General features: G+C 38.1%; 1 protein-coding gene and 1 pseudogene across 7 annotated transcripts in view; one reads left to right on the top strand and one right to left on the bottom strand.

Moving 5' to 3' along the window:
* The window catches only part of CENPC (centromere protein C), a 91760-nt gene that overhangs the window by 64492 nt on the left and 1147 nt on the right, over positions 1-26121 (bottom strand). For all 7 annotated transcript variants that reach the window (XR_009540304.1, XR_009540305.1, XM_060148082.1 and 4 more), the window contains exons 2-5: positions 22175-22221; positions 20953-21023; positions 19944-20038; positions 6068-6173 (exon numbers count right to left, since the gene is read on the bottom strand). Coding sequence is in view for 5 of the 7 variants with exons in the window: in XM_060148082.1 (XP_060004065.1) it covers positions 6068-6173; positions 19944-20038; positions 20953-21023; positions 22175-22221 (319 nt within the window). In the remaining 2 variants the exon portion in view is untranslated. The remainder of the gene's footprint in view (positions 1-6067; positions 6174-19943; positions 20039-20952; positions 21024-22174; positions 22222-26121) is intronic.
* Positions 24702-24857, top strand: LOC132519319 (large ribosomal subunit protein eL39-like; annotated as a pseudogene).

Here is a 26121-nt window from a genome sequence, read left to right as displayed (position 1 = left end):
ACAGTTTGAGTAACAAATTTAATAAAATAGTACTGGATTATAAACTAAAGTATAAAATAAAGTTTCTACCTCAAAAACTAAAAAAAGGAGCAAAATAAACCCAAACCAAGGACAAGGATGGAGAAAATAAGAGCAGAAATCAATGAAACTAAAAACAGGAAAACACAAAAACTTACTGAAACAGGAAGCTAGTTCTTTTAAAACAGTGAATAAAAATGATAATCCTTTAACAAAGACAAAAAGACAAGACACAAATCAACAATATCCAGAATAAAACGGTATATCACAACAGATCCTGCTGCCATTAAAAGGATAACAAAGTGGGGCTTCCCTGGTGGGCAGTGGTTGAGAGTCCGCCTGTCAATGCAGGGGACACGGGTTCGTGCCCCAGTCCGGGAAGATCCCACATGCCGCGGAGTGGCTAGGCCCGTGAGCCATGGCCACTGAGCCTGCGCGTCCAGAGCCTGTGCTTCGCAACGGGAGAGGCCACAACAGTGAGAAGCCCGTGTACCACAAAAAAAAAAAGGATAACAAAGTAATACTATGTACAACTTTATGCTGATAAACTCAACCACTTAGAAGAAATGGACCAATTCTTCAAAAACCATAAACTATCAAAAATGTGCCAGGATAAAATAAATAACCTAAATAGTCCTATAACTATTAGAGAATTGAATTTGTAACTTAAAAGCTCTTGAAAAAGAAATGCCACAGACCAGATGATATCACTGGAGAATATTATACCAAAAAATCAGAGAATTAAAATTAATTTTACATAAGCCCTTCTAGGAATTAGAAGGGGGAATAATTTCCAACTCATTTTATAAGGTTGGTGAGCATTACCTTGATACCAAAACCATACAAATACAGCATAAAAAAGAAAACTACAGACCACTATCTCTCATTAATTTAGATGCAAAAAATTCTCAAAATTTTAGCAAACTGCATCAATGTATAAAAATTAGTAATACAACATAATTGACATTTATGGTCAACTGCACTCAACAATGGAATACTTGTTTTTCAAATGCCCATGAAGCATTCATAAAGGCAGACAATATCTTGGGTCATAAAACAAATAAAACAAATTTTCACAAATTTTAAAGAACTAAAATGAAATGACATAGTGTATATATGCTATGCCATAAAGAAATCAAGACTAGAAATCACTAAGGGAAAGACAACAGGGAAGTCCAGAAGTACATTCATTTAGCATAATGTTTCTAAGGTTCTTCCATGTTGTAGCATGTATCAGAACTTCATTCCTTTTTATGGTTGAATAATATTCCACTCTACACATGTATCACATGTTGTTTGTCCATTCACTCGTTCATGGGACACTTTGGTTGTTTCCACCTTTTGGGTATTATGAATCATACTGCTATGAACATTGGGGTATAAGTATCTGTTTGAGTTCCTGTTTTCAATTCTTTTGAATATAAACCTAGAAGTAGAAATGCTACTTAATACCTAATTTTTTGAGGAACAACCAAACTTTTTCCACTGGCTGCATAATGCATGTGGGTTTCTATAAATTCCACATTCTCAACATCTTTTATTTTATTTAAAAAGTAATAATATCCATCCTAATATGTACAAAGTGGTATCTCTGTGGGGTTTTGATTTGCATTTCCCTAATGACTAACAATGTTGAACAACTTTTCATGTAGTTGTTATCAGCTTGCCAGATGCATAGCAAGCCAAAATGCTGAGACAACAAGGTTTGCAGCAAAGAGAGGGTTTATTTGCAAGGCAGCCAAGCAAGATGATCTGAGGCGTGGGGAGCTTGGGGAAAGGTGACTGAAAAAAAGTTGCAATAATCATCACTCTGCACAGGCCTCTGCACGGTCAAAAGGTTACTGGAGTGGACCCTTAAGCATAACCAGTTGAAGGGTGGTTCTATTCAGTCTTAACCAGCTCAGCACAAACTAGATGCAGCTGACCTGAAGTTCCCAGAAAACAACTCAGGCAAATACCTTGTTCAGGTTACAAGCCACTTGAAGGACATGCAAGTCTGAAACCAAACTCAATTAGTGAAGGCAGGTAAAACACATTCATTGGCCAACTGGACAAATGTCTATTCAAGTCCTCTTCTCTTTTCAGTTGGGATGTTTATTTTTGTTGTTGTTGAGTTACAGGAAGTCTTTATGTATTCTGGATATAAATCCCTTATTACAGGGGTCCCCAACCCCCAGGCCACAGACCAGTACTGGTCCATGGCTTGTTAGGAACTGGGCCACACAGCAGGAGGTGAGCAGTAGGTGAATGAGCAAAGCTTCACCTGTATTTACAGCTGCTCCCCATTGCTCGCATTACCACCTGAGCCCCACCTCCTGTCAGATCATTGGTGGCATTAGATTCTCATAGGAGCACGAACCCTACTGTGAACTGCACATGCAAGGGATCTAGCTTGCATGCTCCTTATGAGAATCTAATGTGAGGTAGAACAGAGGTGGTGACTCTAGCGCTGGGGAGCAGATGCAAATACAGATTATCATTAGCAGAGAGGTCTGACTGCACAGAGACCATAATAAATCAATTGCTTGCAGACTCATATCAAAACCCTATCAGTGACTGGCAAGTGAAAACAAGCTCAGGGCTCCCACTGATGCTGCATTATGGTGAGTTGTATAATTATTTCATTGGATCTTACAATGTAATAATAATAGAAATAAAGTGCACAATAAAGGTAATGTGCTTGAATCACACCAAAACCACCCGCCCCCCCACCCCCAGTCCACGGAAAAATTGTCTTCCACAAAACTGCTCCATGGTGCCAAAAAGGTTGGAGACTACTGCCTTATGAGATATACTATATGCAATTATTTTCCCCCATTTTGTGGGTTATCCTTTCATGCTATTGACAGTACCCTTCACACACTTTTGAAGGACGTAAATATATGACATATTTGTTCTTAAGTAGAAAACCTAAATGACGCAAAAATATGAATTTTCACAAAATTACTATACAAATTAAATGCAACTTTAGTTAAAATCACAACAAAATTTTATTGGAAACTGAATACACAAAATTCATAGAAATTAAAAAGGTCTAAGAATGGCAGAAGAGTGGCATGTATCAGAAGTATATATATAAATAGATACCTTTATATCAGCATGTGCTATAAAACTACAATTAGTAAAACAGTATTGTGTTGACATTAAGAATAAACAAATGGACCAAAATTCAAAAGTATATTGAATGATATATGAGATTTAATACATGATAAAAGTAGCACATTCATATGAGAATGGATTATGTAATAAAAGGAACTAGCACAACTGACCATAAGGAAGAAAACAAAATTATAACATTATGCCACATTATACACCAAAGCACATTCCAGATGGATTAAGAATTTAAATTAAAAAGAAAAAAAGATGTTAAGATGAAAATGTAAGATATTACATATACCATTAGGATAAAACAGACCTTTTAACCAAAACAGGAAACTCAAAAGCTATTGAAAAAAACAAACACACACACATTTGACAATTAAAATAAAAAACGTTATCCATCATATAAGATACTATAACCAAAATCTGTAATAGTCTAGGGATCATTTGGAAAAATATCTGATAAATAACAGATAAATTACACAAATTACAGATAAACAGTTACAGATACTCAATTTAAAGATCTCCCATAAACTAGAAAAAACAAATGGGCAAAGGATATGAAAAGATAAAAAGGTATTTCAAATAGCCAGTAAACTTATGAAAAGGTGTTCAAACTCAGTGGTAATCACTAAAGTAACATTGAGATCATTTAATAGTGATCAAATTGGCAAAAAGTTCAATAGAATAGTAAATACACTATCAGGTGAAAGGTACTTTCTTACATTGCTGGTATAAAAGGAAATTGTAAAAGCCTCTTCTGAAAGCACGCATGCACGCACAAACACGTTTATATATGTGTTCGTTCAGGAGCACCAATGAAGATATGGAAGGATTCAAGGCTACCTCAGCAGGATGAGGGGAGTAATGATTAGTAGCTTTTTCTTTTAAATCTTTGACTCACCCCAAATGAAGGACTTTTCTAATTTGAAAAATGCAAATAAAACTTTAAAAACTGGCAGCACATATAAATGACTGAAGGAAATGCAACAGAGAGAAAAAACACTGACCACATATATTCAAATATCAAATCATTATGTTGTATTCCTGAAACTAATATTATGTAAATTATACCTTAGTTAAAAAAAAAATGCTCAAGGAGCCCATGGAGAGGCCCACATGGGAGGAAATTAAGGCTTCCTGCCGGCAACCAGACCCACATGAGTGTCATCTTGGAAATTCATCCTTAGCCTCAGTCAAGCCTTCAGATGACTGCAACCCTGGCCATCATCTTGACTACCACCTCATGAGATTACAAGCCAGCACCACCTAACTAAGCTGCTTCTGAATTCCTGACCCACAGAAACTGTATGAGATAAATATTTAAAAAAAAAAAAAGAAGAAAAGAAAAGAAAAATCTACTTGAAAACTCTTAAAGCTATGGTCCCTATAATAATTCTTAGTTAATGTCTCTTACCACATCCTATGAACGCTCCTACCACTAAAACAAAAACACACATAATAATCAGATAAAACTTATTATTCCGCAAATCAAAACAACAATGAGGTACCAACTCACACCGGTCGGAATGGCCATCATTAAAAAGTCTACAAATAATAAATGCTGGAGAGGGTGTGGAGAAAAGGGAACCCTCTTACACTGTTGGTAGGAATGTAAATTGGTACAGCCACTATAGAAAACAGTATGAAGGTTCCTCAAAACACTAAAAATAGGGTTTCCCTGGTGGCGCAGTGGTTGAGAGTCCACCTGCCGATGCAGGGAACACGGGTTCGTGCCCCGGTCCAGGAAGATCCCACATGGCGCAGAGCGGCTGGGCCCATGAGCCATGGCCGCTGAGCCTACACATCCAGAGCCTGCGCCTCTGGAGCCTGTGCTCCACAACAGGAGAGGCCACAACAGTGAGAGGCCCGTGTACCGCAAAAAAAAAAAAAAAAAAAAAAAAACAACTAAAAACAGAGTTGCCAAATAATCCAGCAATCCCACTCCTGGTCATATACCCAGATAAAACGATAATTCGAAAAGATACTTGCACCCCTTTGTTCATAGCAGCACTATTTACAATAGCCAAGACATGGAAACAACCTAAATGTCCACAGTTGGATGAATGGATAAAGATGTGGCACATATATACAATGGAATATTACTCAGCCATTAAAAAGAAAGAAGTAATGCCACTTGCAGCAACATGGATAGACCTAGAGATTATCAGACTAAATGAAGTAAGTCAGAAAGACAAATACCATATATCACTTATATATGGAATCTAAAATACAACACAAATGAACATATCTATGAAACAAAAATGAACTCACAGATATAAAGAACACACTTGTGGTTGCCGAGGGGAAGTGGGGAGGGAAGGATTGGGAGCTTGGGATTAGCAGATGCAAACTATTATATATAGGACGGATAAACAACAAGGTCCTACTATATAGCACAGGGAACTATATTCAGTATCCTATGATAAACCATAATGGAAAAGAATATATATGTATAACTGAGTCACTCTGCTGTGTAGGAGAAATTAAACACAACATTGTAAATCAACTCTATTTCAATAAAATTAAAAATAAAACTTATTCATGTTTTTTTTAAAAAAAAATACACTGACAGTGGACTTGAGAGGGACTCAGAAACAACTGCATCCATTTCACAATTCTGTCTAGGCTGACCCTGACCTTGTGACTCAAGCCGACATATGTGCTACCTTCAGCATTTCTCTTTTCTTTTTTTTTTTTTTTTTTGCGGTACGTGGGCCTCTCACTATTGTGGCCTCTCCTGTTGCGGAGCACAGGCTCCGGACGCGCAGGCTCAGCGGCCATGGCTCACGGGCCCAGCCACTCCGCGGCATGTGGGATCTTCCCGGACCAGGGCACGAACCCGTGTCCCCTGCATCAGCAGGCGGACTCTCAACCACTGCGCCACCAGGGGAGCCCCTAACTCTTTAAATATATCTAGGCAAATATCACCCATGGGGATGCTACCAACCTGATTTGTTGACAGCTTCACTTGGTTCCACAATTAACTGCAGAGGGGCTTCTTTCTTCCTTGAAGAAACTGTACCTGACTTTGGATGTGATTTCTGGCACTGAGTCTAAAAGAGATACAACATTAGATCTATTCTATTAAATTACCAATTTTGATTAAACACATTTGTTCTTCAATTGAAAAAAGAAAGTATTTTTAAAAACAATAAACCAGCTGGTAAAGCTGCATACTTAACTCCTTAGAAACCAATTTCATAGTAAAGCTGAAATTTCATATAACCTATCACAGAAGCAATGTTGCTCTGAACAACTTTTAAAAACCTAATCTGCCAGAAGACTGGATAAATAAATTACCGTATAGTCATATATCACAATATCACAAATACAACAGTGAAAGGAATAAACTACAGCATACATGAATGATTATGTTAAACAAAAAGAAAGTCACACAAGTATATAATCTCATTTACGTTAAGTTCAGAATAGATGCAAAAACATGTAAAACACTAAATATATATAGTATTTAGAAATTCACTCTATGCAGGAAAGAGTTAATGCACCAGGTCTGATCACTTAAAAACCTGCTTACAGGACTAGCCCTTGGCTGGCACACAGCGTCTTGGCTTTCAGAATGTTTCCTCCATTACCAACTGGAACCTGTTATGCCAGCCTGCCTAGACTGTTTGTATAAACAATGTGATTTATGGTGAACACCTTCCTTCTTTCCTTCAGACAATACAGAATTTTGGTGGGCAGAGGGTACCAATATAACCAGCTCCCAATAAAAACAGGCTAAATCTCAGAAGGCTTCCCAGGGCAGAAAGACTGTACATGTTTTATAGCATTTTACTGCTGGATGCAAAGAGTGCACTCTGTGTGGCCCCTTTGGAGAGCCTGACATGGATTCCACCATACTCTGCCTGATGTGTACTTTTCTCTTACTGATCTGGCTGTGTATCCTGACTATATGCCTATAACAAATCTCAGTCATGAGTACAACTAACTACAAGTGGAGTCTCATGAGTCCTATCTAGTGAAGCACCCAACATGTGAATGGTAGCAGGATCTGTCTTAAGTAGTGAAAGAAATATTGACACAAATGTCAGCACACACGCACGTGTGGTAAAGATATAAAGCAAAAGATGGGAATGATGAACATGAAATTCAACACAGCGGTTACCTCTGTGCAGGAAGGAGAGGCAAAAGAATAAGATCACAAAGGGGCACACAGGTGCTTCAAAGGTACTGGTATTTCTAACATTGAGAAATGGGCACATGGGTGTTCATTTATGTTATTTTTAATACCTTATGTACATAACATGCTTTCTTTTGAAAATCTGAAATATATCAAGTCGTAAATTTTTTAATTCTAGAAAAGAGAAATCTCATCCACACATTACAAGTGGGAAAGAAAACTAATAGACCATTCTGAAGAAAAAATTGACAATACTTAACAATTTCATTTTAAAAGTACATATCCTAGAGAAATTCAATTTACAAATGCAAACAAGGAGGCATAAACAAAGGTGTTCACTACATCATTATTATAATGAATAGAGGGAAAAAAATCTAAAAACCTACCAATAGGGAAATATGTAAATAATGGAGCCACTACATTGCTAGTTCAGCGGATACACTATGGAACTCAATTACGTAAAGTAACAAAAGCAAGTTTTCATTATATTCTACACCCTTTTGAAACCTCACCAAGGATTTTTTTTAATGCATTCTTTTTTTTTTAAATTTATTTTATTTATTTATTTTTGTCGGCATTGGGTCTTTGCCGCTGTGCGCAGGCTTTCTCTAGTTGTGGCGAGCGGGGGTTACTCTTCGTTGCAGTGTGCAGGCTCCTCATTGAAGTGGTTCTCCTGTTGTGGAGCACGGACTCTAGGTGCACAGGCTTCAGTAGTTGTGGCACATGGGCTCAGTAGTTGTGGCTCGTGGGATCTAGAGTGCAGGTTCAGTAGCTGTGGCACACAGGCTTAGCTGCTCCACGGCATGTGGGATCTTCCCAGACCAGGGATCAAACTCATGCCCCCTGCATTGGCAGGCAGATTCTTAAGCAATGCATCACCAGGGAAGTCCCACTAAGGATTTTTTTTAAATGTATAAACCCAGAAGGATGAAGAGAAAGAGAAGGGAGTAGATGAGAGACATCAATAAACTCTTTTAGGTTGGAAAGCAGATTAGTAGCAACTGAGCAGCCCAGAAAGACCAGAAACATGCTAACAATGAAGTAAGCCCAGAAGCTGACAGATTTATGTTTAAGGAGAAACCCATAAGTTCAGTTTTTCAAGGTACAATGCACCTCTAAAAGAGGGGCTCCAGGTAGGGCCTGCAAACAGAAGAGTTGTTAAAGGATGTATGGGGGGAGCAGAGTCAAGATGGTGGAGTAGGAGGACATGGAATTCGTGTCTCCACACAGCTAGAGCATCTACCAGGCACTAGTGGTGGACCTCAGACACCTATGGGGACAGGAGGAACCCCCAAGTGACCAGGTGGGACACGTGGGGAGGAAAAGTAGAGACAATACGGGACCAGTGCCCCTGAGGGGTGGCTGGGGGAGGGGAGGAGTTCCCATGTTCAGGAGGGGCCCACCCATGGCGAGGGGATTGGCAGGACAGGGAGAGACCTTCAGGGGATTGGGGAATCAGAGGGGAACGTGGCCAGAGTTTCCCCCAAGCTCTCGGTCCCCAGCTACTCTGCTGGGGTCCCAGGCCAAAACCCCTACACTCAAGGTCCCCTCAGGCACTTTTTTTTTTTTTTTTTTTGCAGTACGCGGGCCTCTCACTGTTGTGGCCTCTTCTGTTGCGGAGCACAGGCTCCGGATGTGCAGGCTCAGTGGTCATGGCTCATGGGCCTAGCCACTCCACGGCATGTGGCATCTTCCCAGACCGGGGCATGAACCCGTGTCCCCTGCATCGGCAGGCGGACCCGCAATCACTGTGCCACCAGGGAAGCCCCCCTCAGGGACTTTTCCAGCCCCATGGGTCTTGAACCTAGGTCCTGCCACCCCACAGCAAAGGCCTTCTCTGGTTTGTTTGGTTTTTTCTTTTTTTTTTTTTTTCCTGTTCTGGTTCTGTTTTACCTTGTTGTTGTTTCATTTATATATATATTTTCTAATAAATTTTTACTTTTCTAATTTTATTTTATTTTTTATTCTTTGTTATACTTTTGCCTTTTGTTTTTGTTTTGTTTTTCTGCCACACGGTGCAGCTTGTAGGATCTTGGCTCCCAAGCTGGGGGTCAGGCATGAGCTCCTGTTGTGGGAACGCGGAGTCCAAACTGCTAGACTAACAGAGAACCTCATACCCCAGGGAATATTAATCAGAGTGAGGTTTCCCAGAGGTCCTCATCTTGGCACCAAGACCCAGCTCCACCCAACTGCTTGCAAGCTCCAGTGCCGACGCCTCAGGCCAAACAACCTGTAAGACAGGAACACAGCCCCACCCACCAAAAAAATAAAAAGATGAGACAACAAAAAAATATGTTACAGATGAAGAAGCAAGGTAAAAACCTACAAGACCAAATAAATGAAGAAGAAATAGGCAACCAACCTGAAAAAGAATTCAGAGTAATGATGGTAAAGATGTTCCAAAATCTCAGAAATAGAATGGAGGCATGGATCAAGAAAATACAAGAAATATATAACAAAGACCTAGAAGAACTAAAAAACGAACAGTGATGAACATCACAATAACTAGAATGAAAAATATTCTAGAAGGAATCAATAGCAGAATACCTGAGGCGGAAGAACAAATAAGTGAGCTGAAAGAGAATAGTGGAAATAACTGCCGAAGAGCAGAATAAAGAGAAAAGAAAGAAGAGAATTGAGAACGGTCTCCGAGACCTCTGGGACAAACATTAAATGCACCAATATCTGAATTATAGGGGTCCCAGAAGAAGAAAAGAAAGAGAAAGGGTCAGAAAAAATATTTGAAGAGATTATAGTTAAAAACTTCCCTAACATGGGAAAGGAAATAGCCACTCAAGTCCAGGAAGCACAGAGAGTCCTATACAGGATAAACCCTAGGAGAAACACACCAAGACACATATTAATCAAACTAACAAAAATTAAATTCAAAGCAAAAATACTAAAAGCAGCAAGGGTAAAGCAACAAATAACATACAAAGGAATCCCCATACAGTTATCAGCTTATTTTTCAGCATAAACTCTGCAGGCCAGAAGGGAGTGGCAGGATATATTTCAAGTGATAAAAGGGAAAAACCTACAACCAAGATTACTCTACCCAGCAAGGATCTCATTCAGATTTGATGGACAAATCAAAATGTTTACAGATAAGCAAAAGTTAAGAGAATTCAGCACCACCAAACCAGCTTTGTGACAAATGTGAAAGGAACTTCTCTAGGCGGAAAAGAAAAAGACCCACAAAAACAAACCAAGACAATTAAGAAAATGGTAATAGGAACATAGGTATCAATAATTACCTTGAATGTAAATGGATTAAATGCTCCGACCAAAATACACAGACTGGCTGAATGGATACAAAAACAAGACCCATATATATGCTGTCTACAAGAAACCCACTTCAGATCTAGGGACACATACAGACTGAAAGTGAGGGGATGAAAAAAGACATTCCATGAATATGGAAGTCAAAAGAAAGCTGGAGTAGCAATACTCATGTAAGACAAAACAGACTTTAAAATGAAGACTGTTACAAGAGATAAGGAAGGACACTACATAATCATCAAGAGATCAATCCAAGAAGAAGATATAACAATTATAAGTATTTATGTACCCAACATAAACATAAGGCAAATGCTAGAAGCCATAAAAGGGGAAAACAACAGTAACACAATAATAGTGGGGGACTTAAAACACCCCACTCACACCAGAGGACAGATCGTCCAGACAGAAAATAAGTAATGAAATACCAGCTTTAAATGACACAATAGACCAGACAGGTTTAATTGAAATTTACAGGACATTCCACCCAAAAGCAGCAGAATACACTTTCTTCTCAAGTGCACATGGAACATTCTCCAGGATAGATCACATCTTGGGTCACAAATCAAGCCTCGCGTTATTTAAGAAAACTGAAATCGTATCAAGCATCTTTTCCGACCACACGGCTATGAGATTAGAAATCAATTACAGGAAAAAAACTGTAAAAAAATAAATATGGAAGCTAAACAGTGTGCTGCTAAATAACGAAGAGATCACTGAAGAAATCAAAGAGGAAATAAAAAATACATAGAAACAAATGACAATGAAAACACAATGGCCCCAAACCTATGGGACACAGCAAAAGCAGTTCCAAGAGGGAAGTTTATACCAATTCAATGTCACCTCAAGAAACAAAAAAACTCTCAAATAAATGATCTAATCTTACACCTAAAGCAAAAAGAGAAAGAAGAACAAAGAAATCCCAAAATTAGTAGAAGGAAAGAAGCCATAAAGATCAGACCAGAAATAAATGAAACAGAAATGAAGAAAATAATAGCAAAGATCAATGAAACCAGAAGTTGGTTCTTTGAGAAGATAAACAAAATTGATAAACCCTTAGCCAGGATCATCAAGAAAAAAAGGGAGAGAACTCAAATCAATAAAATTAGAAATGAGGGACTTCCCTGGTGGCACAGTGGTTAAGAATCATGCCTGCCAACGCAGGGGACACGGGTACAAGCCCTGGTGCAGGAAGATCCCACATGCCGCGGAGCAACTAAGCCCGTGCGCCACAACTACTGAGCCTGCACTCCAGAGCCCATGAGCCACAACTACTGAGCCCATGAATCACAACTACTGAAGCCACTCACTCTAGGGCCTGTGCTTCACAACAAAATAAGCCATAGCAATGAGAAGCATGCGCAGCACAACGAAGAGTAGCCCCCGCTCACCAAAACTAGAGAAAGCTCACGTGCAGCAACGAAGACCCAAGGCAGACAAAAATAAATTAATTAAATAAATTTGTAAAAAAAAAAAACTTAGAAATTAAAAAGGAGCAATTACAACTGACATCACAGAAATACAAAGAATCATAAGACACTACTACAAGCAACTATATGCCAATAAAATGGAAAACCCAGAAGAAATACACAAATTCTTGGAAAGGTACAAACTTCCAAGACTGAACCAGGAAGAAATAGAAAATATAAACAGACCAATCACAAGTAATGAAATCTAAACTGTAACTAAAAATCTTCCAACAAACAAAAGTCCAGGACCAGATGGCTTCACAGTTGAATTCTACCAAGCATTTAGAGAAGAGTTAACACCTATCATTCTCAAACTCTTCCAAAAAACTGCAGAGAGATGAACACTCCCAAACTCATTCTGTGAGGCCACCATCACCCTGATACCAAAACCAGACAAAGATATCACAAGAAAAGAAAATTACAGACCAATATCACTGCTGAACATAGACGCAAAAATCCTCAACAAAATACTAGCAAACAGAATCTAACAACACATTAGAAGGATCATACACCATGATCAAGTGGGATTTATCCCAAGGATGCAAGGATTCTTCAATAAATGCAAATTAATCAATGTGATACACCACATTAACAAACTGAAGAATAAAAACCATATGGTCATCTCAATAGATGAAGAAAAAGCTTTTGACAAAATTCAACACCCATTTATGATAAAAACTCTCCAGAAAGTGGGCTTAGATGGAACCTACCTCTACATAATAAAGGCCATATACAACAAACCCACAGCAAACATCATTCTTAGTGGGGAAAAACTGAAAGCATTTCCTCTAAGATCAGGAACAAGACAAGGATGTCCACTCTCACCACTATTATTCAACACAGTTTTGGAACTTTTAGCCACAGCAATCAGAGAAGAAAAAGAAATAAAAGGAATCCAAATTGGAAAAGAAGTAAAACTGCCACTTTTTGCAGATGACATGATGCTATATATAGAGAATCCTAAAGATGCCACCAGAAAACTACTAGAGCTAATCAATGGATATGGTAAAGTTGCAGGATACAAAATTAATGCACAGAAATCTCTTGCATTCCTATACACTAACAACGAAAGATCAGAAAGAGAAATTAAGGAAACAATTCCACTCAGCATTGCAACAAAAAGAATAAAATAAAATACCTAGGAATACCTCCCTAAGGAGGCAAAAGACCTGTACACAGAAAACTGTAAAACACTCATGAAAGAAATCAACTGTAAAACACTGATGAAAGAAATCAAAGATGACACAAACAGATGGAGAGATATACCATGTTCTTGGATGGGAAGAATCAATACTGTGAAAATGACTATACTACACAAAGCAATCTACAGATTGAATGCAATCCCTATCAAATTACCAATGTCATTTTTCACAGAACTAGAACAAAAAATTTTTTAATTTGTATGGAAGCACAAAAGACCCCAAATAGCCAAAGCAATCTTGCGAAATAAAGATGGAGATGGAGGAATCAGGCTCCCTGACTTCAGACTGTACTACAAAGCTAGAGTCATCAAGACAGTATGGTACTGGCACAAAAACAGAAATACAGATCAATGGTACATGATAGAAAACCCAGAGATAAACCCACACACCTATGGTCAACTAACTTATGACAAAGGAGGCAAGAATATACAATGGAGAAAAGACAGCCTCTTCAATAAGTGGTGTTGGGAAAACTGGACAGCTACACATAAAAGAATGAAATTAGAACACTCCCTAACACCATACACAAAAATAAACTCAAAATGGATTACAGACCTAAACGTTAAGGCCAGACACTATAAAACTCTTAGAGGAAATCATAGGAAGAACATTCTATGACATAAATCACAGCAAGGTCCTTTTTGACCCACCTCCTAGAGTAATGAAAATAAAAACAAAAATAAACAAATGGGACCTAATTAAACTTAAAAGATTTTACACAGCAAAGGAAACCATAAACAAGATGAAAAGACAACCCTCAGAATGGGAGAAAATATTTGCAATGAAACAACAGACAAAGGATTAATCTCCAAATTATACAAACAGCTCGGCCAGCTCAATATCAAAAAAAACACAATCCGGGCTTCCCTGGTGGCGCAGTAGTTAAGAATCCACCTGCCAATGCAGGGGACACGGGTTCGATCCCTGGTCCGGGAGGATCCCACATGCCGCGGAGCAACTAAGCCCTTGAACCACAACTACTGAGCCCGCGTGCCACAACTACTGAAGCCCGCGTGCCTAGAGCCTGTGCTCTGCAACAAGAGGAGCCACCGCAATGAGAAGCCCCTGCTCACTGCAACTAGAGAAAGCCCGCACGCAGCAATGGAGACCCAATGCAGCCAAAAATAAATAAATTAAATAAATAATTTAAAAAAAAAAAACACAATCCAATCAAAAAATGAGTGGAAGACCTAAATAGACATTTCTCAGAACAAGTTATACAGATAGTCAACAAACATATGAAAAGATGCTCAACATCACTAATCATTAGAGAAATGCACATCAAAACTATAATGAGGTATCACCTCACACTGGTCAGAATGGCCATCATCAAAAAATCTACAAACAATAAATGCTGGAAAGGGTGAGGAGAAAAGGGAACCCTCCTGCACTGCTGGTGGGAATGTAAATTGATACAGCCACTGTGGAGAACAGTATGGAGGTTCCTTAAAAAACTAAAAATAGAACTACCATATGACCCAGCAATCCCACTACCGGGCATATACCCTGAGAAACTGTAATTCAGAAAGACACATGTACCCCAATGTTCTCTGCAGCAATATTTACAATAGCCAGGTCATGGAAACAACCTAAATGTCTACTGACAGATGAATGGATAAAAGATGTGATGTGTATATATATATATACATATATATATTTCATTCCATTTTATGTATATATATGTATATGTATATATACATATATATGTACATATGTATATATATATACATATATATATTTCATTCCATTTCATTCCTTTTTATGGCTGAGTAATATTCCATTATATATATGTATATATAATGGAATATTACTCAGCCATAAAAAGGAATGAAACTGGGTCATCTGTGGATATGTGGATGGACCTAGAGTCTGTCATACAGAGTGAAGTAAGTCAGAAAGAGAAAAACAAATTTCATATATTAATGGATATATGTGGAATCTAGAAAAATAGTACAGATGAACCTATTTCCAGGGCAGGAATAGAGACGCAGATGTAGTGGATGGACATGTGAACATAGAGGTGGAAGGGGAGGGTGGGATGAACTGGGAGATTAGGTTTGATATAAAAACACTACCACGTGTAAAATAGATAGCTAGTGGGAACCTGCAGTATAGCACAGGGAGGACAGCTTGGTGCTCTGTGATGACCTAGAAGGGTGGGATGGTGGGGGATGCGAGGGAGGTCCAAGAGGCAGGGAATATATGTAGACATATAGCTGATTCACTGTGTTGTACAGCAGAAACTAACACAACATTGTAAAGCAATTATACTCCAATAGGAACTTGCCTGGTGGTGCAGTGGTTAAGAATCCGCCTGCCAATGCAGGGGACACAGGTTCGAGCCCTGGTCCGGGAAAATTCCACATGCCGCAGAGCAACTAAGCCCATGCACCACAACTACTGAGCCTGAGCTCTAGAGCCTGCGAGCCACAACTACTGAAGCCCATGCGCCTAAAGCCCATACTCTGCAACAAGAAAAGCCACCGCAATGAGAAGCCTGCACACCGCAACCAAGAGTAGCCCCAGCTCGCCACAACTAGAGAAATCCCACGCGCAGCAACGAAGACCCAACGCAGCCAAAAATAAAAATAATAAAATAAAATAAATAAAAATTTAAAAAATTATACTCCAATAAAAAAAATTTCTGTAATAAAAATTTTTTTTCATTTTTAAATGTAAGTATAGAAAGCAGTCAGTCACTGAGTCCCTCCTCTTCCTACCCAAACAGAAGATTAGATGTTTACTCCCTTGAGTTTTGAATCAGAGAGACTGTGAGCTCAAAGACATGAAATATAACTGAAGGTAAGAGTAACACATTGAAAACAGAAATATTAAGTGCAAGTATTCAAATTGCACCTTTCCCCTTGCTCACCTGGCTGAGAACACTCAGTTAGAATCAGACCCCTAAGCAGGAAAGAATTCTTTGTCAGAAAAACTTATCAAGTCAAGAGAAAAAAACCTGCAGATATTAACAACTGGACATCCACAATGATGTGGCCCAGACAAATCATACCATGGTGAAATCTACCAATGTACAACTCTAACTCTGCAAATACAGCTTCCAATCACCATTTTAGTTTTTCATCCTTAAAAGTGAGACCGATAAGGATCACTGGACCACTGGACATTTGACAAAAAGCTCTAGTGTAAAAGGTAATGAGCAAAGTAAGCAAAAAAGGTACTTGTATGAAACAGAAACTCTTAGAAGAAATCTTAATTAAAAGAATTAGAAGAACCTAACATCGAGGAATATCATGAAATTTCAAATCAATAAAGACAGATGACAAGATTCTCAAAGCTTGCAAACATGAAAAAATAGTGGCTCACAAAGGATCAAGGAATCAGAGCAATATTCTCAACACCACAAGAAACTTTAAAAGAAATAGAGCATGTCTTTAGAAGTCTGAAAGAGAATCATTTCCAGCCTAGAATTCTATACACATAATTACCCATCATGAGGGTAAAGTCATGGTATTTTCAAACATTTAAGGTCTTAAATTCTCAGAACGCTACTAAAGGATGAGCCCCACCAAAAAAAAAAAAAAGAAACAGGGCAAGAAATATGAGCTACAGAACAGGACAAAAGAGAAGGGACTTCCCTGGATGATAAACGGAAATCACATTGACAACACTAACATGACAGGCCTAAAGGTGGACAGAAACAAAAAATAGAGAAGAGAGATCTAGGAAGGATAGCTCCAGAAAAAAACTGAAAATGATAAATTACTTGATGTGTCTATATACACTGAGAAAACATTTATAACTCTGTCACAGAAATTGGTGATAAATTAGTCAGAGGTGCACAGAATATCAACAAATTTAAAAACCAAGACAACTAAATCAAGAGAAAACTAAGAGATAAGCAAATGGCTAAGCAAACTGTGGTATATCCATACCATGAAATACCACTCAGCAATAAAAAGAAACAAATTATTGATACACACAAAAACCTGGATGAATCGCCAGAGAATTATCCTGAGTGAAAAAGACAATTCCAAAAAGTTATATACTATATGACTCCATTTAAACAACATTCTTGAAATGACAAAACTGTAAAAATGAAGACTAGATTAGGGGTTTCAGGAGTTGAGGGAGTAAGGGTGAGAGAGAAGCAACTTGTTATAAAAGGATAAGAGGGATCCTATAGTGATGGAATTTTTCTGTAACCTGTCTGTATCAGTCAATATCCTGGTTGTAATGTTGTACTATAGTTTTGCAAGATGTTACCTTTAGAGGAAACTAGGTAAACCATACACAGTCCTGAACTCTACTATTTGTTACAACTGCTATAAATCTACAATTATCTCAAAACAAAAGGCTTGATTTTTTTAAAAGAAAGTAGAAGCTTCCAGTAATATCTCTCTATAGAGAAGGTTCTCCTTTTCTCCTTTTAAACAGATTGGATTGAAATGATTAGATCCTCACTCTCAAGGACTGAGCTGGGTCTGACATGACATTTTAGTAAGACTCAGTCCACTCGTAACCTGCCCTGTTCTTCAGAATGCCCTCTCCTGGGTTACTGAGAGCCTAGTGAGCCTATTTAGCCCTTAAAGATTGTGAGATATTCAGTTCAGCCCTTTAGAGGTTTTTGCTCAACTTTTTAGCCTCTGGCCTCAAATTGTTCAAAATGTGTCAAATGCCTATTGGTGGTGGGTCACTTTCCTGCAGTAGGACTTTACCTACTTAGCACAGCAAGACTACATGTTTCAGTCCACCATTCTGGCCTAAAGTTCTTCACTACCTCAGAACTTACAAATGTTCTTTAAGGAAAAGTGGCTATCCATTTGAGGCACCTCCAGAATTCCAATTTGTCATGCCATCCCTACACAAGTGACAAAATCTCTGCTTTCCCTCAGTGGACTCACACTGTCTGGACCAACCTAAAATCCTCAGCTTTTGCCCAAAATTAACAGATACCCTCAGGGAAGAAAATGACCAACAGTCATCAACTCATATTCTAAGGATTCCACCCTTTGAAATTTTAGTTCATCTAGTCCTTGTTGCTTCCACAGTTCCACATGTCTCTAAAAACATGATTTGTTTGCATTTTATTATTTTTTTTTAACCAGCTCTTCAGCAGGAGTGTTGACTTACTGCAATCTGTTACATCCTTCCTAAAAGTGGAACCTGTACCATAACCTTGATACCAAAGTCCAACAAGAACATTTTGAGAAAAGAAAAAAAAGACAATATTGTTCATGAACACAGATGAAAACATCTTAAATATTGGCAAACCTGGGACTTCCCTGGTGGCGCAGTGGTTGAGAAGCTGCCTGCCAATGCAGGGGACACGGGTTCGAGACCTGGTCTGGGAAGATCCCATGTGCCAGGGAGCAACTGGGCCCGTGAGCCATAACTACTGAGCCTGCGCGTCTGGAGCCTGTGCTCCGCAACAAGAGAGGCCGCGATAGTGAGAGGCCCGCGCACCACGATGAAGAGTGGCCCCCGCTCGACGCAACTAGAGAAAGCCCTCGCACAGAAACGAAGACCCAACACAGCCAAAAATAAATAAATAAATAAATTTTTAAAATATTGGCAAACCAAATCAAAACAGGTTAATACTTTATGACCAAGTCAAGATTATCCCAGGAAACTTAGTTGATTTAACTTTCAAAAATCAATATAATTTATCACAATAAAGAAGGTCTCTCAATTCTGACAGAAATGGATGTCTTCATTTCTTGGAACCAAAAGGCTCTATGTGTTTATTTGTTTATTCAAGTTTCTAGTGAATGTTATTTCTATAACTACAGGTATTCCTCAGAGATATTGCAGGGTTAGTTCCAGACCACCCCAATAAAGCGAGTACTGCAATAAAGCAAGTCACATGAATTTTTTGATTTCCCAGTGCATATAAAAGTTATGTTTACACTATACTGTAGTATATTAAGTGTGCAATAGCATTATGTCTAAAAAAAAGTACATACCTTAATTAAAAAATATTTAATGTTAACCATCATCTGAGAGTTCTGGAAGTCATAATTTTTTTGCAATGGTAACATCAAAGATCTCTGATCACAGATCATCATAACAAATATAATTATAATGAAAATGTCTGAAATATTGTAAGAATTACCAAAATATGACACAGAGACATGAAGCAAGCAAATACTGTCGGAATAATGGCGCTGACAGACTTGCTTGACACAGGGTTACCACAAACCTTCAATTTGTAAAAAATGCACTATCTGTGAAGGGCAAGAAAGCAAAGCACAATAAAACAAGGTATGTCTATACACAATTCTTGTAATTAGTATTGTGCTTTTGAATATTTGTCTTTAATCATTAGCTTCAAAAACTCTATTCCAAAGTCTGCTATTTTGTAGAGTTAGGTCAACCTATCCTCTTAAGATATATAATCAATAAAAGATTGATTCCCCTGTTTAGCAAATTGCCTTCAGTTTTCAGAAAATAACCAAACTTGCCAACCTGGATTAGGAACTTCAGTAGTTGCCCACTTTCCAAAAAACCTAATTTAGGCATCATTTAAGTAAGAGTGAAAAATAATTGTGTTAAAATTTGATAATTCTAATTCCCAGACCTCCAATTTCAAACACAGGAAAGGTCAGACCAAAATTTTCACAAAATATCTCAATTTTATATAAACTCAATGGGAATATAGGGTTCCTTTTTAAGAATAAGACTTACAAACAACTAAAATGTATCTAACTATATATTGTGCATTGTTCACTCACTAAACTATTAAATTTGTACCAGTTCTCCTTTTTGACTTACCTCTTTACTTGGTGACTGAACACAAATGTCTTTTATTTTAGGTGTTGAATAAAGCACTGATTTTGTGGAATTTGTGCTAAAATCACTGGCAAGACCTAAAACAAGTTAAAACAAAACATGTATAAAATTTTTTGGTTACAATTAAAAGAAGCCCTACATGGTATGTGAAGAAGTCTTTTGACTCTTTTAAGCGCAATTAGTTTAACTTAAGTACAGACATCAATTCAATATTCAAATGTTCCTAGAAGGCATCAGGACTGAAAAAGACAAGCAAGATTCCTGAAGAAATATGTGCCAGTTCTTCTTTCAGAACTTGTAAAGAAAAGATACTTTTCCACTGTGTTTTTCTTTGGTTGGCCTATTCTTTTATTCCAATACCTTCTGACGCTGACCAGCACTAGGAAAAGTTTTTGCCATTATACTCTTTTCTTTAGAAAGGGGTGCAAATCACCAAACATTATCTCAAGCTCTCCAGTGATCCCAATAATTCTGCACATTTATTTCCATTAATGAAATACTTTCTCTTGTGTATGATAATTATTTATGGAATTCTAGACTATAGGAATCTAGTGTGAACTAAAGGGAATAACAAATTATTCTCATTTTTGCCAGTATTATCTTCAGTATACCGGAAGGTACATGAAGGACTGCATATGTACTCAAAATTCCTAGAAAGGGGCTTCCCTGGTGGCACAGTGGTTGAGAGTCCGCCTGCCGATGCAGGGGACATGGGTTTGTGCCCCGGTCCAGGAAGATCCCGCATGCCGCAGAGCGGCTGGGCCCGTGAGCCATGGCCGCTGAGCCTGCGCGTCTGGAGCCTGTGCTCCACAACGGGACAGGCCACAGCAGTGAGAGACCCGGGTACCGGGGGAAAAAAAAAAAAAAATTCCTGGGAAAATATTTCATATATTGAAATGCTAGAACATATTTGCTGAATTTGGTATTAATGGACAAATTTACATTTTCATCCATCCCAACCCTCAAAGTCCATCTATAAATGAAACCTTACTTTTTTCTTCAAAACAGTCTAGTAAGATTTCCAGTATATTCTGGCCTTGCTCTGTATTAATGTCAGGTGCCCTAATAAGAAGGAAAGAAGGGAAAATGTTAACATATCATCTCCAAAAGATATTTGCTACTTATTAACATCTACCTTGAAAATTCCATATCTCCTTATTATAAAATCTTAATTTTTACTTAATGGGAAAAATATCACCTTTATTATGAGGATAAAACAAGTATTTGACAGTCCAAGAGTTCCCAGAAAAGTATGTGAAGTAGTATGTCATTGTCTACATTAACAATTATATACCCTGACTAAATAGCCACGTCTAAAGCTGTTTTAGACTACTGCTCTATCTAAACAAGAACATAAACTTTTTTGAACATATTCAATCAATCCTGAAATGCTTCTTTAATGAAGACTCTATGGTCACAAGTCCTATCAGCTCCAAGTAACACAGTCTTCCCTCCAAGATCTCAAATGCACTTCTATTCAATACCTTTAATCTTAAGGAGCTAATGAATCAGTATAAAATTTTTAATTAAAATTTGTATTGAGACAATTGTAGATTCACATGCAGTTGTAAGAAATAATATAGAAGAGGTCCCTTGATCACTTTATCCAGTTTCCTGCAATGGTAACATTTCACAAAGCCATATAGTATACTATCACAACCAGGATACTGATGTTGACAGAATCCACCGATCTTATTCAGATTTCTCCAGTTCTACATGTACTCATATGCGTGTTTATGTTTGTGTATATAGTTAGTTCTATACACTTTATTACATTTGAAGGTTCAGATATGACCACCATAGTCAAAATACTGAACAGTTCCATCACCACAAAGATCCTTCTATTGCCCTTTTAGAACCACACCCACCTTTTCTTTTAGCCCCATGGAATAAACTGCATCTTTCTATTATTTCCATTCAATCCACTCTAGAGTGCTTTCCCCATAGCTGTCATTTAGTCAGAATTGAAACTGCCTCTTCCTGGTCCATCATTTATCAGGCGAATTTCTTTTCTCACCTCCATTAAGTCATTGAACTGCCTGCATTAATATTTCTCTGTTAATATAAAATAACTAAGATGACTATACTTAACCAGTGGGTACATAAATCATTATTTTAGTCAGAGGTAATAGTTCTTCCTTTCTTCATTTAAAAATTCCACTTTCCAAAGATGCAAATAAAAATCATCTTAAAAGTTTAAGTACACAAATCACCTGGAAGGTCGGCAAAATCTTCTTCTATAGTCATTTTTGAGATGATCCTGAAAGAAAAGTAAATCATCAATCTGGTGAAAGTTTAAGTTCTTTATTCACTCATTCAGCAAGTATTTGCTGACTGCCTATTATAATACTATAAAGAGGAATATCTTCTGGATCAAGTGAAAAAGAACTTGTCTCATATCCACTGTTTCCAAATGTTTGTTTATACTATTTCCTTACTTTGGATTTATTCCATCTTCTTCCTCCTCTTCTTCCTCCTCCTCCACCTCCCCCCATACCTCTTCCATCATCAAAATCATACTATCTGGGCTTCCAGTAATTCAAGTTGGTTGACCAACAATATCTATTTATCTCCTTTTCCTGCAAGGAGATCCCTCTGAAGTAATAGTAAAGGACTAAACTGGCATAAAACGACAATGAAGAAAGAGAATGGGGGGGCTTCCCTGGTGGCGCAGTGGTTGAGAGTCCACCTGCCGATGCAGGGGACACAGGTTTGTGCCCTGGTCCGGGAAGATCCCACATGCCGCGGAGCGGCTGGGCCCGTGAGCCTTGGTCGCTAAGCCTGCGCGTCCAGAGCCTGTGTTCCACAACGGGAGAGGCCACGACAGTGAGAAGGCCCGCATACCGCAAAAATAAATAAATAAATAAATAAAAGAATGGAAGAAAGGGCCATCTGTGGACAAACAAATATAACAGATTTCTGGAAGATGGAAAACAAATGAAACATGATAACTGATGAAACAGAAGAAAAGCAGCAGCCTAAAGTAAGCTCAGAGGATATTGTCCTGGATGAGGAGTGAATGGCCAGCATAAGATAAATACCTAGGAAGTTAAGAATGAAATATCAGAAAAACTGAGGATAAAAAGATGCTAGAATGTTTCCAGAAAGAGAAAAGAGGTAACCCCAACAAAGAAGCAGCCCCAATAAATGGAAGCAACAGGAAAAATAAAACACATAGACATGCTGAAATTGGAGGTGGAGAGCATATTTGTGATACTTTGGGTCCTATCTTTTAATTGTAAAATCTATAAATTTTCTAGTTGAAAATTTTGTGGTAATAGGAAGAATAGTATGCTTTTTAAAATAAATAAATTGCTGCCAATACAAAATGTTTAGTAAGCTGCACTCTTCCTTGGCCCAATGGGATATAAATGACCCCACCCCATGTGAACACTCTCTTTACCCCACTCATGCTCTGACATCCTGAGCTGAGCCTCGCTCCTGACTCTACTAAGGCTCCTACACACAACTTTGGACCACTGTAGTTTCCCACCCACGGTGACTGCTGCCACCTTGCTTCACTTTTGAATTGAATTATTCAGAAAGATGAAGACCTCTATTAGATTTTAAGAAACTTGAGAGCAGAAACTTTGTTTTAAGCTAGCTTATATTCTTCCCAGAGCCTTGCCGAGTGCATTGTATACCACACAAACACCATTTTTTGTTATCTTTTTGATATGCCAAATAAATAAGACCAAAAATTTATGAGATAAAAGTGTCTTTCTTTAAAGAAGGTGAGAGTGTTTCACACAGCCTGTTATCTTCAGGAGGTACCTAAGGAGCAAAAGATTTAATCTATTTTATAGATAGCAAACTAAGGAACAAAGACATCTAACACATCTGCATTTTATCACAAGTCATTTGATGGAAAATTAACTCAAGCACTTAGGTCTCTCATCAGTACTCAGCATTCTGAAACACTTAAGTAAAACCCTGAGAATGTTAGTTAACTCCCTTCCAAGGCCTCATTTAAGGTCACTCTTCTCCTAATTTAATAAATAAAATGATAGAGTCATCATATTTGCACACTAAATGTTTTTGTACATTAAATAACACCTGTAAAGTACTCTGTTCCTCTTTTAAATAGAAAAATTTTAAGGCTAAGACAGTTCTTTCCTTCAGCAAATATGAAATTGAGCACCTACTACAAGGCCAAATGCTATTTAGGCACACTAGAAAACAAGTGGTGAATAAGACAAAAGAGGTCTCTTAATTCTAAATTAAAAGTTAGAACACAAAATTTTTTGATTTTCAAAATAAATACACATTCAAAAACTTGCAATTTTTCACTCAATTTCAATTTTAGTTTCTTCCATTCACCGTGAGATTATTTTTCTCAAAGAAAATAATATACAATACAGCAGTGTTTCTCAACCCTAGCACTAATGACATTTGGGGCTGACTCTCTTTGTTGTGAGGGCCTGTCCTGTGCATTGGGAGGATGCTTGCAGCATCCCTGGCCTCCACCTAGATGCCCTTAGCACCCCCTCATCGATGCTTTCTCAGGACAACCACAAATTTTTCCAGACAACACCAAACGTCTCCTACAGGGCAAAATCACACCCAGTTAGAAACCACTTAAGTACAGGAATGACCGAGGATAATCTTTCAACTCCCTTCTCCCCTTGTCTTTCAAATGAGTTATGACGCAAAGTCAGATGTTAGAACTAAAAGGCTCAAAACAACTCTAAGGTTATGATAGGTATTTTAAAAGTGGACTGTGGGAATTTGCTCCTAGCCATGTCTTCTCACCAGACTTTAAGGATCAAGTGATTCCTGGCCAAGGAACAAAAGCAGAATCATCCCATGCCCCAATGGATCTGAATGAAAACTGGTAATAAAATCAGGTACAACTCCAAGAGAAAACACCGGAGAAGAACCAAGCTGGGTCTATAAGGAGCCCTGCACATGAGGTGGCACACATACTTATGCTGTGTCAAGGGCACTTGCATCTTACCATATCACTCTGAAGAATCACTACTATCTGAACAGCTGGATGTGTTTTATCAGGAAAATGATTTTTCTCTTTGTGTCAGTGTGTCTGCACTAGTGCTCTGGTGAGAACTTTTGTTGTAAAATAAAAGTGAACTTTGGTCAAAAGAATGAGAACACAGCAGAGTGGACCAGCAGCTGCTCTTCCAGCTTCAGTTTTGTCTATCTCTCTCCTCCTCAGTCTGAGAAGCCAAGTGCAATACCCCGGGAGAAGGAAAGAGAACTTTGAAATAAGGAGACACAAGGGCAATGATTACAGAAGGTTGACTGGAAGCATGAAAAGCAGGAAAAGCAATCAATGTGAGAACTAAGACAAGCTTCAACCAGTCTAAGCTTCCCATATTTTGAAGGGCATCCTCTTAAAGATAGGAGAAATTCATAACAGAAAGGCAGAGATCACAGTGAGAAAATAAGTTGTTTATTAACAATATCATTAATATTATTATTATTAATCATAGATTTTAAACACATACCAACACTGATACAAATAAAACACAGATCATGGTTTAAAAAAAAAGAGATAAAGAATGAGAAGACAAGCCACAGACCAGGAGAAGATAGTTGCAAAAGGCACATCTGATAAGGACTGTTATCCAAAATATAAAAAAACACTTAAAACTCAACAAAAAGAAAACCCAATTAAAAAATAACTGGTTCAAAGACCTTAACAGACACCTCATTTAAGAAGATATACAGATGACAAATAAGCATATAAGAAAAGATGCTCCACATCATATGTCAAGCAGTAATGCAAGTTAAAACCAGATACCACTACCCATCTGGTTGTGTGACCAAACTTGGAACAATGACAACTGTAAAAGTGGAACAACGGGAACTCTCATTTTGGAAGGCAAAACAGTACAGCCACTTTGGAGGACAGCTTGGTGGTTTCTTACAAAAGTAAATGTACTCTTACCATATGACCCAGCAATCATGCATTTTTCTTCAACAGTACGAAAGGGTGGTATAGGAGTACTTTTTACTATGAGCACCTGCACTGTTTACATTATATATAACTGTCAACTGAAAAAAAATGGGCAACTTAAAATTTGCGAGTTAAGTTTTATTCGGGGACCTTACTGAGGACTACAGCCCAGTAGACAGGCTCTCAGCGAGCTCTGAGGAACTGCTCCAAAGATGTAAGGGGGGGACCAGGATATATAGGAGT

The sequence above is a fragment of the Lagenorhynchus albirostris genome, chromosome 4 (genome assembly GCF_949774975.1).
Source record: "Lagenorhynchus albirostris chromosome 4, mLagAlb1.1, whole genome shotgun sequence".
In the NCBI taxonomy this organism is placed as follows: domain Eukaryota; kingdom Metazoa; phylum Chordata; class Mammalia; order Artiodactyla; family Delphinidae; genus Lagenorhynchus; species Lagenorhynchus albirostris.
The sequence above is the reverse complement of the archived record's forward strand: the minus strand, read 5'-3'. Positions and strand labels throughout refer to the sequence as shown.